The sequence below is a fragment of the Cutaneotrichosporon cavernicola genome (genome assembly GCF_030864355.1).
Source record: "Cutaneotrichosporon cavernicola HIS019 DNA, chromosome: 4".
In the NCBI taxonomy this organism is placed as follows: Eukaryota; Fungi; Basidiomycota; class Tremellomycetes; order Trichosporonales; family Trichosporonaceae; genus Cutaneotrichosporon; species Cutaneotrichosporon cavernicola.
In genome coordinates this window covers 183,293-199,224 of record NC_083396.1, presented here as the reverse complement: position 1 = coordinate 199,224, position 15,932 = coordinate 183,293, and the positions used below count along the sequence as shown (strand labels likewise).

Sequence of the window (15,932 nt, the reverse complement as noted above, 5' to 3'; positions counted from 1 at the left end):
GGCCACTGCGTACTGAGCGCTCATACTCGTCTCTGATTGAGAACTGAACTCTGTCATGTCACAAGCTAGCGTGAATGTGTGGACGTGTTCAACTTATCCAAGACGAGATGAGACATCCGAGTCCAGGCCCTCGTGGATTTCGGATAAACCGTATGAATCCCGGCAAATCCAAGATAACGGCCACACCCGGGTGTGACGTATTGAATCCGTTGGACGCCGCAACTTGGTCTCTGACTTTGGTTGACTTGTACCTCCCTCACAACACTCGACACACTTGTCACCGCCCAACCCCTCTCTTCAAAACTAGATCCCCCCATCGACTCCATCACCACCATGACCAACTCCGTCTCGTCGGCACAGCTCTTTGCGGCCCTCAGAGCCCGGCGGTCCGTATACGCCATCAAGCCCAGCTCGCCCATCTCCGACTCTGCCATCCGCGAGCTGGTCGAGGCGGCGATCCACCTCGCTCCGACAGCATATAATTCACAGACGCCGCGCATCGCCCTCGTGTTTGGCGACAAGCACAAGCGCGTATGGGACGCCATGTGGATCGAGAACCAGAAGACGTTCCCTGATGGTAAGCTGAACATTTGTAAAGAAACTGATGGTAGCCGAGTTCGAGGCGGCACAGCGCAAAAAGTGGGAGAATGGGTTCATGAGCGGTTATGGGAGTATTGTGTTCTTCGATGACAGGAAGACACTCGAGGAGTTCATTGCCAAGATGCCACACCGCAAGGTCGAGCTTACGGCGTGGAGCAAGAACGGCACGGGCATCCTCCAACACACAGTTTGGACTGCGCTGGCGGCGGAGGGACTCGGGGCTAGTCTGCAGCACTTTCCCCAGATTTCAACGACGGCCGACGCCGCACTGCGCAAGGTCATCGACGTTCCTGAGGAGTGGGAGGTGAGTCTGAGTCTCTGCCCGAACGGGGAGGGGGAGGGGGAGAGGAAGCGGGAGTAGGGCTACCTGTGTCCAGCAGAGCACAGGCGCGTTGATATGGACGACAAGACAGCAAACCCCTCTGGTTACCATGCTCACGCCAGTGCACGGCCATCATGCCGTTCGGTGAGATCGTGCAGCACCCTGCCGAGAAGCCCAAGCTGCCCGTCTCGGAGCTCGTCAAGGTCTTCGACTAGGTTGCCGGAGTAGAGCTACAGGCGCACAGAGATGGAGATGGTATTAGAGCAGCGGTACTGAAGGATGGCAATTTAGATGGGCCGAGAAGACGGATGAGAATCGACAGCATGAGGATCAGTTGCTCACGGTGTGTCCCGGAATCCACGCTCCTCACACGGGTACAGTCTCCTGTGCGGTGCATGCTGGAGTTGATGTGTGACAAGCTTCGTCCAAGCTTCCAGGCATACGTAGGCGTAGGCAGCTCGCTTGGCCGACAAGAGCAACACTCGACTGGTCTCGAGAGCAGAAAAGAAGCCTCGTGTGGGGCTCGAACCCACGACCGAATGATCAACCGGAACTATAGAGTCCGCATTAAGAGTCATTTAATCTACCGACTGATATAACGAGGCAGACAAGATTTGATGTTATGAAATTTCCAACTTGGTGTTAAGGATAAACCTCCGAATCCTCTCCAAGATGAACGGGTGAACGGGTGGGTGGGATCAAAGTAGGCCGCCTGATCCCCGTCGGAATCGCTGGAGTCTCGACTGACCCACCCGACTTCCTTCGTCTCCCGACTGCAAACACGCTATCTCCTCTCCATGAGACAAGCTAAACTCTAAATGAGTCGGCGCAGATCTGATCTCGCTTTCCGCGGCATATCAAGTCGGCCAGTTGCTTGGCCGCGGCCAGCAGCTGGAGATTGCCGATCCGATGCCGACCATCCGATGATTGCCGGCAGACCCGCCCACATCAACAGTACAAATACATATCCCCATCTTGACTCTTCTCCACTCCCAAATAATGACGGTCTGCTCTAGTATCGAGCCGAGCTGCACCAAACCCACGGCCCCACACCTCCTCGTTCCCGGCACGGCCTCGGGCCCTCTCCTGTATTCGGACACGCCCCTTTCTTTTTGGGGCGGGACGGATCCGGCTTCGGGGGTGATAGTCGACGTGCACCATCCCCTTTCTGGGCGATGTATGGCCGGCCACGTCCTCGCCCTTCCGGCGGGACGCGGGAGTTGTTCCGGTTCCCTCGGTGTTTTGGAGTGTATCGTGTCTGGAAACGGACCGGTCGCTTTGGTGTTGGCCGAGGCCGACGAGATTATGGCCCTCGGTGCACTGGTGGCCGGTACGGTGTTTGGACAGAGTATACCAGTGGCAGTTATTGGAAAAGACAAGTATGCGCGGTTGGCTAAAGCGACGTCGGTGTCGATTTGTGGGGGAATGCTCAACGCTTCTTTGGACGGTGGAAGACTGGCCATTCCGCTCATTTCGCTTGACCGGCTCACTCCCGAAGTGGAGCTGGACGAGAGAGATAAGGACATGTTAGCGGGAAAGAAGGGACAGGGACGTAAAGAGGCGATGGAGCTCGTCGTCGCCATGGCGAGGATGTATGGCGCCACATCACTTACAAGCGTCACTCGCGCCCATATCGATGCGGTCATTTATGTCGGGCCTGCAACTCTGGCTTTTGCGAAACACTTCGCCCGCCTGGGCGCCCGATTCGCCGTTCCAACAACGATCAATGCCATCTCGGCCCCACGCGAATGGCAGGCCCTCGGCGTACCCCCATCCGAGGCTGGGCCGGCCTTAGCCTTACCAGCGGCATACGAGAGTCTTGGAGCCGACGGATCTTCCAGGACTTGCGCACCGTACTTTCTTCCCTCGCCACCTGTGGTTGGTGAGAGCGTGGGTTGGGCCGAGAGTAACGCCGTCGTATTCGCCAATAGCGTCCTCGGCGCCCGCACACTCAAATATCCCGACATGCTGGATGTGGCCGTCGCGTTGACAGGCCGCGCTCCTCTTGCTGGACAGCATGTCGATGCCGCAAGATTGCCGAGCGTACGCGTCGATGCGGCGGCGGCGGCAGCGGAGCCGGGAAGCCTCTTCTGGCCCCTCCTCGGATACTGCGTGGGTGCTGTGGCGGGACATGATGTGGTCGTTGTGTGTGGGCTCGAGGACTCGACGCCACGGCAGAGCGACCTCAAGGCCTTTGGAGCAGCTTTCGGGACGTCTTCCGGCTCTCCAATGTTCCATATTCGCGGAGTCACACCTGAAGCGCCGGCGTATGTCGAGTTCGACGTCGAGCGGACTGTTAGCGTTGGGCGTGCCGAACTCGCTGCCGCTTGGGAAGGCCTCAATTCTGCGCAGGGGGAGGATGTCGGCCTCGTCGCACTCGGTAATCCCCACCTCGCCGTTGCTGAGTTCGTAGAACTCGCCGAACTCGTACGCCCGCTTCTGGAACGGGGAGTTCGCGCCGAGGTGCCCTTCGTCCTCACTGCTGGTCGGCACGTCGTCTCTGAAGCAGAGGAGAGGGGACTCCTTGAGCCGCTGCGCCGCTTTGGCGCCACTGTCGTCGAGGACGCGTGCTGGTGCATGATCAATGCGCCTGTCGTGCCCGAGGTCGCGCAGAGCGTGGTAACCAACTCGGCCAAGTACGCACACTACGGACCTGGCGGGGTCGGCAAGCCCATGTACTTTGCCAGCACGGCTGAATGTGTCCAGGCAGCGGTGAGTGCGCGATGCACACGACAACTGCCGACTTGGCTGGCATGATTCCATGTTCCGCTCGGCCTCGCTTCATCTCTTCAACATTTACACCGTCTTCTGTATCAACACTCTTCCCTGCTTTATGAATATCCTACGCGCGACTGGCGCCGCGGCGGAGCACGATGTACACCTGGCATCAACGAGATCTTCTGGACACTTACTAGGAGGACAGGCCCAAGACTCGCCGCCGTCAATCCGGCCACGCTCTTGAGCTTGGCCTTATCAGTCTCTGTGAGGTCATGACCGATGCGAACGATGGTCCCGACGACCCAAAACCAGCTGGCGAGGAGACCGGACAGGATGGCAGGGAGGGCCTGGGCGAGGTTGGCGCGAGTGGGACCCGTGCCGAAGAGGAGCTTGAGGAGGCTGGGATTAGGAGGGAGGTAGAGAAAGTGGAGGAGGACGTAGAGGAAGTGGAGGAGGGAGGTAGAGAAAGTGGAGGAGGGAGGTAGAGAAAGTGGAGGAGGGAGGTAGAGGAAGTGGAGGAGGGAGGTAGAGAAAGTGGAGGAGGGAGGTAGAGAAAGTGGAGGAGGGAGGTAGAGGAAGTGGAGGAGGGAGGTAGAGAAAGTGGAGGAGGGAGGTAGAGAAAGTGGAGGAGGAGGTAGAGAAAGTGGAGGAGCGAGGTAGAAAGTATACGCACGCGATCGAGGCCACCACCGCGGCCGTGCAGCTGAGAGTACGGGCCGCGACTGTGATGCCGAGCTCGGTGGAGAAGGCTGTTTTCAGCTACCAGAGACGGGGCGGAGGCTCACGGACAAGAACGAGACCCTTGGTCACGGTTTCGGGGAAGAAGGAGCCGATGCAGAAGAGGATGATGTTGAGGACCATGCCGGCGAGGCTTGCCAGTATGCTTTTCTTGACGTTGGGCGGTGGGGTGATCGTTATGGCGGGTGTCGTGGGTGGCTGGGGAAGCGGGTTGTCAATCTTGGGCTGTTCCTTGAGGGTAGAGCTGGGCTTGGGGGTAGGAGAGTCGGCCATGGTGAGTGGTGAGGTGAAGAGTCAAATGATGAGTAACAAGTTGACAGAGGAAGAGGTACGATGACAGTGGACAAGACAATGTCTGAGATCTCTTCCAACCGATTGCCGAGGAAGGTGAATTGGGAACAATTCAGTCATCAATTCACTCTCGCCATGTGTATACGGTACCATTATACATCAGTAAAGTCCATATCAACTACACACGGAACCCAGGCGGTCGCTTGACTCTCACCTCCCACTCGTCGCGCGGGAGGGGCATCCCGAGCGCCTCACCCACCGACGTGGGCTTTGGGAGTAACATTGTCTCCTTTGGACGTATCGCTTCGCTGGGATATCCGAACTCGCTGTGGTCGACGTTCTGGGCTGGGACTGGGGAAGACGGGAGCTGTGACGTGCGGCGCGATGGCCCAGCGCGCTCGATTTCTTGGCTCAGCTTGCGGTGTGCGCGGGCAATCATGTCGGCCTTTGTTGCCCGCTCGAGCTCGCGCTGGTGCTCTTTCTCACGTGCCGCGTTGTCGACTCCCCACGGTGGCGGAAGGGGGGGAAGGTCGTTGCCGTACAGTCGGAATTCTCTTCGTGTCCTGGGTGTTGAGGGTGCTGATCGAGGGGGTGTGAGAGATTGGGGTGAAAGACGTGCCTTCTCGTACGTGTATGTAAACCTGTCGGGCGTGTATATGTTTGTCTGGAGGCAGGATGGAGCGTTGGATGAGACTGACGCCGTCTCAAAGTCGCCGGAAAGGGGTCGCCCTAGCGCCGCTGCCATGTACTCTTTTTCCAGGAGTGAGGGCCGGGACGACGCCGAGTCTGAGCGTTGCCGCTGTCGCCGCAGTTTCGGATCGCAGTTCGCTGCAGCCATGTATTCCTTTTCCAATGTCGAGGGCTGGGACGACGCCGAGTCCGAGCGCTGTCTTGCGCCAAAGCCGGATTCGTATGGCGCTGTCTGGAGGTGCTGCGCGTATGCTGGGAGGGGTGGGAGGGGTGGTGGGTTTGCTAGTCGGGCTGGCGGCGAGAGAGACTGGGCAGAACGGCGCGGAGAGAGCGGCGGCCAATCAACGTATCCTTGCGACGAGGTTCTGGATCGCGCCGGGGAAGGTGGAGTGATAAGGCGCTCGAGATCCAGTGATGGGCGGTAATACCTGCGATCGCGATCCATATCCAAGGATGGCTGGGGGCGTGGGATGGCCGGGTCGTCGCGCCAGTACGACTGGGTTGGGACTGCGTCTGCGTAGGCCGAGTAGATACCGCCCGGGGGGAGGCGGGTTGGCCACTGGCCAGGAGGGGAACCCCATCGAGATGGCCAACCTTCACTTGGCGAGGCGGGGGAGAGTGGCGAGATGGGGGATATGATGGAGCCCGACGATTCTGAACCAGAGCGACGTGTACAGTCACGTCCTGGGGCACGGCGAGGAGGATATTCGGGGATGAGGCCGACAAGGGGCTTGCGCTCCATTGTGCTGTATGGTGATCCGAATGAAGACGCGGGAGAGTTGGAGTTATCCTTGTCGAGGTGTATGACGGGCTTGACTCTCCGCGGATGGCTGAGGGAGTACATCGACTCCTTCCAGCCTTCGGGGTAGTCGCGCATTGTAACGATGATAAAGGCGAGGGTGAGGAGGAGCAGGCCGACCTGACCCCATGCGATGGCGGCACCGATTGCTGCGGGACTACGGTTAGGGAGGAACGGGCGCGCACAAGCACAAGCATGACGTACAGGCAGAGTGCGAGGACGTCTGACCACATCGGCTGCTCTCGACAGTTGAGGCGGAAGACGTTCTCGCCAGTCAGGCCGGCAGTGGCAGCGACACCAGTTAGGACGAAGAAGAGGACTGCAAATGTATCCCCGACGACGGACGACAAGCCGCTCTCAAAGTGAGTTGCGCGCATGATCAGCCTGCTGTCAGTCGATACGAGAGCGCACACGGACCAGGTAACGAGATAGAAGATTAGGATGCCAAAGAAGGCTGCGACGCCGTTGACCCATATGGCGACGGGCAGCTGGAACACAATGAGTGGATCTGGTGTCAGCTCCGAGTTCTGGATAGTAACCCAGCTCCGAGTCTGGATAGTAACCCACCCTCCGCATAGAGCTGGCCGAGGAATGCGGCGAGGAACCCGGCGCCGACGAGCGCGGTGACGAGGTTGAGCCCGTAGAGGATCGCGAGCGCGGTGCTGGGTTTCATCTTGACAAGTGCCCGGGTGGCTCATGAGCCCCGCCCGCACATGTGGTGCTCTCTGTGCTCGAGTGTGTAGAGAGTGTAGTTAGCTCCAACAGTTGCAGTTGCTGTTAGCTACCAAATGTGGTGGCTGTCTAGTACCGAGGTGCGGGGCTAGATTCACTTGTCTTTACAGAGACGGCGAGTCATCCACAGTTCTCGTGCGTTACATTACAGTACATTACAAGGCACGGGCTGAGGTATGGGTTGCCTGGTTGCTTGGTTGCCAGCTTGCGAGCACGAGACAGCGGGAATAGCGGAATAGTGTCAAGGGGGGCGTCGTCATGATAATCAGAATTAGATGACAATTGTCAACTTGAACTTGAGGGCATAAAGTCTGAGGAATGACAACGTATGACGCACATTTTAAAATGCGGGTGTCATTCCGATCTTTAAACCATTCATCACATGACAATGGTAAAGGCCTCGAAACTGGCACCAGTAGCTTGAGACGCCTGGGCCTTGATGCTGAGGTGCTGAGGTGATGAACAGAGTTTCGCCCGAGAAATCCAAAGCCGAGAAACGCCTCTGCCGATCTACCAATACATTCGCTTGCTTTATTTGTCACGTCTCTGAACTGTAATGCCATCTTGGAACTAAACTAATCCCATCTTGGAACTAAACCATGCGCAAGTCGGAACTGCCCATGCAATCTTACCAGCCGCACTTGGATCGTCTTATTCTCCTCAAAATGTTGCTGTTATACGCGGAGATCGAACAGCATGTCCACGCGCAGCCGCAGCACTGACTCCCCTTCCACCTAAACAAGCAATGTCAGATGAGAGCTACAAATACTATACGGCCGTTCCGGCCTCCACGTTACTAACCGTCGACTCTGGTCGCCAAGGCCACGCATTGAGCGCGACGCCCCCTCGCTTCCGAGTCTGGGGATTGACACGAACCGAGCGCAGTGACGCCTTATCGTCAAGTTCTTCAACGCGATCGCTCATCGGCCGTGGCGAGCGAGCGAACGGGTCATCACCAACGTTGCCAACAAGGGGTGCTGCCTCCTCGCTATTCCGCGAACTCGAAGCCTGGCTAAACACGGACGGCGTGCGTTTCTTGCTAAACATCGAGGTGATGGAGGATGCCGATCCACTCCGCCTACGTCCAGTTGTGGATCGCGGTTTCGTCGACTGAGCAGAGCGACCAGAGTGGAAAGAGCGGAGCGTATCGGAGCTGCTGCGGTTCATGACCCGGAGAGGGGGTGCACCTGGCGAGACGAGGGCTAGGTCCTCGTATTCCTTTGATCTGCGACTTGCAGTGACGATGATGGGGACAAAGGCGCCCTGGCGCGCCTTGCGGGGCATTTGAAGGGGGAGGACTAGTGGACGGAGGGCTTCGACGTTGGCTGTGTCCTGGCCCAAACAGCGGAGAGAGAGGAACCACCCCTCCCTGCCGTGATGCTTGGAGACGTACACTGCCTCGGTGATGGCTGAGGCGACGAGCTGGGATCAGCAGTGGAATGGTGATGGTGGTAGCTGGGACACTCGGTTTCGCTCCCTGCTCCGATGAGACGCGCTGAAAAACAAAACAGGCGCCCCTCACCGTGTTGCACGGCTCAGGGTTGGTTTGGACCAGTACGCAACGCCTCAAGCATTTGCGTCGCCGAAACATTCGGTCCATTTGAATGTCGGACGCGGGGTCCATTGGACGGTTGGCTGACAGGGGGTGGGGCAGTCGACCAATATTACAGGCACGTACTCACAGCCACAACAACAACAGCGCCAATCACGCCGCCAGCCAGCGACGCCTCGCACGCCTGTCCGATCCGTCTATGGCAGACGTCGAGGTGCGTCCAGTGCATGATGGCGAGGTATGCTGTGCCTCCCGCACCGATTGCCGCGAAGACGAGGAGGAGGATGACGTCTGTAAGAGTCCGGATGAAACGCGAGTTCTTGGGCGCCAACATGCTTCTATTAGCTGGGATGTGGGAGGTCTTACGCTGAGATGAGGTAGAGGATGAGAGCGACGAGCCAGCCGATTAGGGCGCCGGAGATGATGGCCGATGGACCGGGCTCGACGAGATCAAGCAAGGCAGAGAGGTACACTCCATGGCCGACGGCGCTGGATATGGCTAAGAGGAGGATGAGGGTGTGTGTGAGGGCTTGGGCTGTGTGGGCCAGCATGTCGAAGGATGGGTGGAAACAAGATGCGAGAGGAGAAAAACAATCTTCATTTACATGTACATGGTCTCACCTCGCCGAGTTGGGCAAGAACGCGACTTGGCGCAAGCTTGGAGTGCTGACCAGTGTCGTCGCAGCTCGACACGACGCGGGATGTCGTAAGGTTCACCTGACTGTTCCCAAGCTTAATTTGCGTTTAAGCATCGCCCCGCCAACTCTGGCCGTGTCGACTATATGTCAGTTGAATAATTGGAGTCGACATGCTCTCATGCGACGCCCTTCCGCATTTTCCCTAGTCTCTTGCGTGATGTACTCTTGCTGGGCTGACTGAATTTGCTGGGTTTGTTGGGCTTCTACTTCTTCAAAACACGAACAACCCCTGGCTCGTCTGTTCCGAAGGCACGCCACTCCCGCGCTCCTGAACAATATAAGCACTGGTCCTCGCGACTCGCGACCTAAGAGCGTGGAAGTACGACAGCACTCCAGAAGTGGCACGCGACACCTCAGAAGGGTGCTGTAAGCATGTCGATCCCGCGAGTCAACCTTGCCTCCGGACATTCCGGGTTGTCAAGTATACATCTGGACGGTTTGTGCATGCATCTGGACGGTTTGTGAGGGAGAATATGGCTGGCGGCGTGATTCTTCTTCCACTTGATTGTTCTTTCACTTGGTCTTCTTCCACTTGGTCTTCTTCCACTTGATTCTTCTTCCACTTGGTCTTCTTCCACTTGATTCTGATGGAGAGGCAGGTTTCGCGCACAGGCGGCAGGGAGACTGCGCTACTTGGGGGAGGAGGTGCCGTCCGTGCCGTCCGTGCCGTCCGTGCCGTCCGTGCCGGACCAGGACCAGACGTTGCTTGTGCCACGCGAGCATCGCAATGACTGAAGAGCGTCCATAACAAAATGTACCTGAATGTAGCACAGAAGGCGTAGATCCGGCACGTACCCGAGTTGAACCCAGCGCCTGCCCGCTCACACCCCTCCCAGTTTCTACTTGCCCGTACCATCATCCGTTATGGCAAGTACAGGGTCACGTTTAGAGTTCACGGCCAGTGGACCGACCCAAGTGGTTTGGGTCAGTCGCCTCGAAGCCCTCTTCTCCTCGCATCGGATTAGCAGATAGTGTATGGTGCAGCGGGCTGGGCGACCAAGCCACTCACGTCTGCCTCCACCCACGTCTACATGGAGCAAGTCTCGATCAGTCTATGTTGTATGTTCTACAAGTCTACCAACCACCCGCGGCCGCCCCGCGTCCTCTCCCACGTCCACCACGTCCACCGCGTCCACCACGTCCTCCCCGACCGCCACGACCACCGTTGGGGTTGGGAGTGGCCCCGTCCATACCGTGGTTGAAGCCGCCCATGCGGCCCATCAAGGACGGCTGAGGCTGCTGCTGCGCGGCCCCAGGAACAGGCGCAGCCTGTCTCGGAGGCTGCCTCTGGCCCTGCTGACGGCCAGCCAGACGCGCCTGAGCCTCCTCGCCACGCAGGATGTTAAGCCCTTGCACGCCCTTGAGACCCATCTTGCCAACAGTCTTGGCGAGCAGACCAGGCGGCGCCCACATCGGGCCCTGGGGCTCGGTGCGGAGGACATCGCGCGCAAAATCGTTCGCGTGCGCCACGAGCTCGGTCTGGCTCCATCGCAACTTCTTCAAGCTAGAGTTGTAGTAGCCCAGCCACGCCTGGTATGCCTGTCCCTTGACCTCCTCGTCCACGGACGCGAGCGCACGGTTCGCAACGGCATGGGCCTGGGACATCGCTCCAGCGTCGACGGCCGGGTAGTTGTGCAGCGTGAAGGTCTTCATCGTCACGTCGCGCAGGAAGAAGGACTCAAAGTCGGCGAGAATGAGAACGCCGTGACCCTTGGCACCGGCGCGCGCAGTACGCCCGAGGCGGTGCACATCTGTGGTCAGCTATTGTTGGGGGCCATAAGCTTACACTGCTCGCCAGAGGCTGGGAGGCCTACTTGGACGACACCTGTCACACCCTGAACGTCGATGCCGCGGGCAGTGACGTCCGAGGAGAAGAGCACGCCGTTAGGCGACGCACGGAACTCGTCGGTCGCCTTGGTGCGCTTCGACTGCGACATGCGCGAGTGGATCTGCCACACGGGGAAGGCGGTGCGCTGCGCCTTGAAGACGTCGTAGAACAGGCCCGCCGCGCGCGCCGTTGGGAGGAAGACCATCACTGGGGTCAGCTGACAATGCCGAGCCTGTAGTTGCGACCGACGCACCCTTGAATCCGCCACGCTCGGCACCAAGGCTCTCCTCACGCCGGAGCACCTCAATCGTCGCTGCAAGCATGTCCTTGGCGGGGACAACGAGGGACTCTTGCACGACGTGCTCGTGTGCGTTGATATCCTCATCCTTGAGAGTCGAGATGAACTCGTGGTCCGCGTTGAGAGCGATGGACGAGATCTGGTGTTAACGATTGGCACTAATGGGTTGCACATGAATCGAGAACTCACCGAGTGAACTTCCGCGGGGACGGTGGCCGAGAACAGGAGTGTCTGACGCGGCACAGACTTGCGGTTGGGCAGGCTCTCGAGGATCTTGAGCAGCTCGCGGCGAAAGCCCTGGTCGAGGAGACGGTCAGCCTCATCGAGCACGAGCGTAGCTGCGATTAGCTGGTAAGAAGAGTACCAAAGCAAAACATACCGAGCTGCTCAAAACGGGGCTTCATGTCGGCGTTCTCGAGGAGATCGACAAGACGGCCTGGCGTGGCGATGAGCACGTCAGCGCTGAGGTCAGCTGGGAGAGAAAGGACAGCAAAGCTAACCGCTTGTTCTTGAGGTCGCGAATGTCCGACTTGATGTTTGTGCCGCCCACGACACACTGAACGCCGTACACTCCACCAGAGCCGAGGAGACGCTCGGCCTCGGCGGCGATCTGCTGCGCGAGCTCACGCGTGGGCGAGAGGACGAGGATAGACGTGTGCGCCAGGTTGGCGTACGAGGCGGTGATCATACGTTGGATCGAGGGGACGAGGAACGCCATCGTCTTGCCCGTGCCAGTCTTGGCCTGCGCGAGCACGTCGCGGTTCGCAATGATAGCCGGCAGCGTCGCGGCTTGCACCTGCTGTCAGCTGCTGGCTCGTCCTCTAGCTCACCTCGGTGCAGAACTCGAAGGGAATCTTGGCGAGGAGCTCGGGGCTGATACCCTTGAAGTCGGCGAAGCGTGTCTGCGTGGTCGCCTGCGAGACGGTTGTGGTGACTGGCGTCATCACACCCGAAGGGAAGGCCGGGGTGCGGTCGCCGGGCGTGTCGTCGGTCAACGCCTTTCTCTTCTGCGGGCGCGGGCCGTTGGCACCGCCAAAGCCGCGGCCGCGACCACGGCCCCCTCCGCGTGGGCGATTGGATGGGGTGGACATGGTGTGAAGGGTGATAGAGGTGATTAGAGTAAAGATCAAGAGTGAGTTTGAAGGACACGCAAAAGTCGTTTCCGCACAGAAACTGAAACTGAAACTGAACAGGCACGTGTAAACATTCTGATCCCGTAGGTCACGGATGATCACGGTTAATCTATCGTCATCCACAAGCGCAAGCAACATCTTATCGTTCGTGTTCCATTCATCTCTCTCGCCCACTCTGGCCACTCTCATCAACAACCATCTCACCCGCCGCGTCCAAAGTAAAAGCTTCTGGACCTGTCAAGAGCAGGATTAACAGTCTGGACGTTCCGGGCCTTGACAATCTGATCGTCATTGTTCCGAACGGCTCCCCTTGCTCACAAATCGAAAGCGACTATCGTACGCTGTTGTCAGTAACCGCTGCACAGCACTGTAGAGCGGCTGCAGTGAATTTGTTGATATTGATATTGATGCAGAGGCGGAAGTGGTTGTGTTGTGTAGCATCTGGCAGCCTGTTAAACTCTCAGTCCCTGATAAAGCTGATAAACCTCGGCGACTATGACGCCAGTCGGCCCGATCAACTGACAGTCGCGTTCATAAAGCCATAAAGCCCACAGACGTTCCCATGTTGACATCACATCTCCCTCGTCCCTTCAACTACATCAGAAGCAACTCCTCATCATGGCGACCAAGATCCCCTTCAACACCGATAAGTGGGGACCCCTCGACGCCAAGTATCCCCTCAAGGGCGAGGTGCAAGACGGCGGGGCAAGCCTCAAGCACATCTCTGTCGGAGGGACGGACTGGTGGCGCACGACCGGCCGACACTCGATGGACGGCCCGGTCCACGGGTTTTGGCACGAGGTTGGAGGTGGGATCGAGGTCAGCGTCGAGCTCACTGTCGACCCAAAGGTGCAATAGTGAGTGCTCTAACCTTGTCAAGTGATGTCTGACGGAAGCGACCAAGCCACGTTGTTCCTGTATGTCTCGCCGACGCAGTGGGTCAAGGCCGGTATTGAGTTTGATGACGGCGCGTTGTGGAACGGCGCAGTGGTGTGTAACCCATACTCGGACTGGTGAGGTTGTGAGATGAGGAAAGCTTACTCTAGGTCAAAGACCAAGCGCCGGCCCGCAGATTCGGCGCGGTATACCATCTCCTACAGCGATAACCTGGTCCAGATCTACCTTGGGGACGACATGATTCGCCAGGTCAAGTGGTTCGGGCCGACGCGCAATAACGATGCGGACAAGGGTACTGAGGGGCAGGACAAGGTGTTTGTCGGTGTCATGTCGTGCTCGCCCAAGGCTGGCGGGGCGGACATCACCTGGCGCGACTTTACGCTCAAGCAGAGCGCGTGAGCGGATTAGGCGGAGCCGAGGGGCGATGTATGGCTGCGTGGCGTTGTCCTGGAGACGGAGAGTTGCGAGTTTAGGGGCGGCGAGATGGACTGGAAACAGGTGTTTCGGCGTCGCACTTGTCGACAACTGACTGATCTGCGGCTCCCAAGATGTTCGGCACAACGGTGGCGCGGACTGAAATGGCCCTACATTCAAAGATCCAACTAACCTGACGTCGCCCACTCGCTCGCCGCCTCTGACACTCACAATCACCAGTACGCCGACTCACCGCACTGGCGCCCCCTCCTCGAACAATGTCGGCCAGAACCCGCTGGACACCAACAACCTAAGGGTGTTGCATACGATCCGGACTCTGACAACGGCATGGCTGGCAAGTAAGCGCTGAATCGGAAAAGTGACGCGCAGTATGGCTTTGAACTCTAACGTGTTCGGGTTTGGTTGTATTACCCGCAAATGATTGCGGCCAAAACTCACATGCGTTCACGCTTCCGCCATGTTGCCCGCAAAGCTCGACTTTGTAGGAGGAGTGACGGTAGCGACTGATTAAGTCAATGCCACGCTCCTCTGAATTAATTCTCACTCACGTAATTCAAGCCAAGCAGTGCCACGCCTTCTGCTCTCCCAATGTTGTTGCACAATCACCCTTCCAGAGTGCCCACTGCTTTTTCACTTGGTCAACTTGTTCTACCTCCTACAGTCCGACCACCGAAATCCCCTCCTCATCATCATCACACTTAAGGTGTTCCCTTTCGACCCACCTCACCTAACCTAACACTGCGCATTCAACGGAACCACGAGAGGCCGTGGTTATTTGATATCGGGTGCATGGTGATGTATTCTATGCCAGAACTTGTTCAGTCATTGCTATGGATTCTGGATTCTGAAAGTACTTCTATCGTCTCCATTTATGTCGCTGAGCTCGGTCAAGCCTCCTGGTCGCGCTTGGTTGCAGCGCGCGCAACAGCCTCGGCGGCCGACGAGCCGCGCTTCGCGCTGCGCGCCGTGCCGGACTCTCCAACCACCCACCTCTGGGCCTTGTCATTCGTGTCGCAGACAGCCATGTTGATCGTGCCCCAGTTCCCGTCCCACCGGGGGACGCCTTTGAGGCACCAGTCCGAGGTCTGATAGTTGTGCACCATCCCAGCCTCGTCAATGTACCAGCCCTGGTAGTAGTTGCTCTCCTTGTATTCTTCGAGGAACGTGGTGGGCGGGTTGGAGTAAGTCGCTGGGGTTAGCTATTGGGGAACGAAAGAGAGAGCGAGGAGGGGTATTCACCCTCGATGACCAGCTCGGTGCTCAGCGTGCTCAGGAGGCGGGGCTCGTTGACGTTCATCGAGTAGGGGAACAATTGGCTGTTGCTGTCCTGCCACGACTCGAGGATCGGCTCGCCCTTGGAGGTGTTGATCGTGATCACGAGGTCGGTGTTCTGGAGCTGGAGGTAGAACGAGGCGTTGGCCGAGGCCGCGGCGGCGAGGGCGGAGAGGACGAGGGCGAGCTTCATGTTGAGAGATTGGTGGTGCGAGAGCGGTAGTGCTAGAGTGGTTGAGCTGTAGAGTGGAAGTGGAGTGGTCGGTGATGTTGGGATTGAGCGGTCTAGGAGGGTATTTATGCGATTCCATGGAGGCGAATATTGTCAGTTCCGGAGTATACAGGAAGGCATCGCCGAGTATACAGGAAGGCATCCCCGAACCTTGCGGTATCATTGTGCAGGTGTTGCCAGAAGCTGTGCATTTGTAAAGTGGAAACGTATAGCGTGAAAGAACGCCGAGGAAAGCGGAGCCGACAAATCTGGCTCTAGTGACATTTGACGCGATGGGTTGACCCAAGATATCGGTACGATCAGCACTGCAATCTCGGTAAACAAATCCAATGCGAGATCACTGCATCCAACCGGTCGCCAGAAGCCGGATCTCCCGTGGGCTTACCATTCCGGTTGTATGCGCTTAATGAGAGCGCTCGCTGTCTAATGCTGTAACTGCTCCCGGATCCTAGTGAGAACCCACGCCGGGCCGAGAATGGCGGGGCGCACTATGTTGGACTGACGCCGCACGCACGGCTGTGTCGCTGTGCATCCCTCTGAAAGAACTATCCTGCGTTCCGGGGGTGTCCACGCTTGTCCACCCCACTTCGAGTTAACGTGACCGTTCTTGGGCACAGCAATCCGTCAGCACGTACTCTATGCAATCCATCTCTACCTGCCAACATCCGCTGTTGGCCAAGGCGTCTCCTACAAGATA

The 15,932-nt window shown here is 58.1% G+C and overlaps 8 protein-coding genes across 8 annotated transcripts; 3 read left to right on the top strand and 5 right to left on the bottom strand.

Annotated features, from left to right (window-relative positions):
• Positions 1 to 333: 333 nt before the first annotated feature.
• On the top strand, positions 334 to 1,137 carry XK27_02070 (uncharacterized protein; the record flags this gene model as incomplete). The annotated part of the gene is made up of 3 exons (XM_060599879.1): positions 334 to 577; positions 612 to 904; positions 1,045 to 1,137. The coding sequence occupies 3 exons, from the start codon at positions 334 to 336 to the stop codon at positions 1,135 to 1,137; spliced, it is 630 nt and encodes a 209-aa protein (XP_060456529.1).
• Positions 1,138 to 1,921: 784 nt separating this feature from the next.
• CcaverHIS019_0400830 (uncharacterized protein) lies at positions 1,922 to 3,679 on the top strand (the record flags this gene model as incomplete). Its single annotated transcript, XM_060599878.1, has 1 exon — positions 1,922 to 3,679. One exon carries the CDS (start codon positions 1,922 to 1,924, stop codon positions 3,677 to 3,679), a length of 1,758 nt encoding a protein of 585 aa, XP_060456528.1.
• Positions 3,680 to 3,764: 85 nt separating this feature from the next.
• Positions 3,765 to 4,651, bottom strand: CcaverHIS019_0400820 (uncharacterized protein; the record flags this gene model as incomplete). Its single annotated transcript, XM_060599876.1, has 4 exons — positions 3,765 to 3,803; positions 3,835 to 4,039; positions 4,314 to 4,389; positions 4,426 to 4,651. 4 exons carry the CDS (start codon positions 4,649 to 4,651, stop codon positions 3,765 to 3,767), a joined length of 546 nt encoding a protein of 181 aa, XP_060456527.1.
• A 196-nt stretch (positions 4,652 to 4,847) lies between these two features.
• CcaverHIS019_0400810 (uncharacterized protein) lies at positions 4,848 to 6,831 on the bottom strand (the record flags this gene model as incomplete). The annotated part of the gene is made up of 4 exons (XM_060599875.1): positions 4,848 to 6,315; positions 6,363 to 6,542; positions 6,576 to 6,666; positions 6,726 to 6,831. 4 exons carry the CDS (start codon positions 6,829 to 6,831, stop codon positions 4,848 to 4,850), a joined length of 1,845 nt encoding a protein of 614 aa, XP_060456526.1.
• Positions 6,832 to 7,658: 827 nt separating this feature from the next.
• Positions 7,659 to 8,993, bottom strand: CcaverHIS019_0400800 (uncharacterized protein; the record flags this gene model as incomplete). Its single annotated transcript, XM_060599874.1, has 3 exons — positions 7,659 to 8,312; positions 8,573 to 8,777; positions 8,809 to 8,993. 3 exons carry the CDS (start codon positions 8,991 to 8,993, stop codon positions 7,659 to 7,661), a joined length of 1,044 nt encoding a protein of 347 aa, XP_060456525.1.
• A 1,221-nt stretch (positions 8,994 to 10,214) lies between these two features.
• On the bottom strand, positions 10,215 to 12,357 carry CcaverHIS019_0400790 (uncharacterized protein; the record flags this gene model as incomplete). The annotated part of the gene is made up of 7 exons (XM_060599873.1): positions 10,215 to 10,891; positions 10,927 to 11,175; positions 11,222 to 11,405; positions 11,456 to 11,604; positions 11,646 to 11,728; positions 11,767 to 12,062; positions 12,097 to 12,357. 7 exons carry the CDS (start codon positions 12,355 to 12,357, stop codon positions 10,215 to 10,217), a joined length of 1,899 nt encoding a protein of 632 aa, XP_060456524.1.
• A 660-nt stretch (positions 12,358 to 13,017) lies between these two features.
• On the top strand, positions 13,018 to 13,695 carry CcaverHIS019_0400780 (uncharacterized protein; the record flags this gene model as incomplete). The annotated part of the gene is made up of 3 exons (XM_060599872.1): positions 13,018 to 13,256; positions 13,296 to 13,412; positions 13,446 to 13,695. 3 exons carry the CDS (start codon positions 13,018 to 13,020, stop codon positions 13,693 to 13,695), a joined length of 606 nt encoding a protein of 201 aa, XP_060456523.1.
• A 923-nt stretch (positions 13,696 to 14,618) lies between these two features.
• On the bottom strand, positions 14,619 to 15,196 carry CcaverHIS019_0400770 (uncharacterized protein; the record flags this gene model as incomplete). Its single annotated transcript, XM_060599871.1, has 2 exons — positions 14,619 to 14,920; positions 14,971 to 15,196. The coding sequence occupies 2 exons, from the start codon at positions 15,194 to 15,196 to the stop codon at positions 14,619 to 14,621; spliced, it is 528 nt and encodes a 175-aa protein (XP_060456522.1).
• Between the last annotated feature and the right edge of the window lie 736 nt (positions 15,197 to 15,932).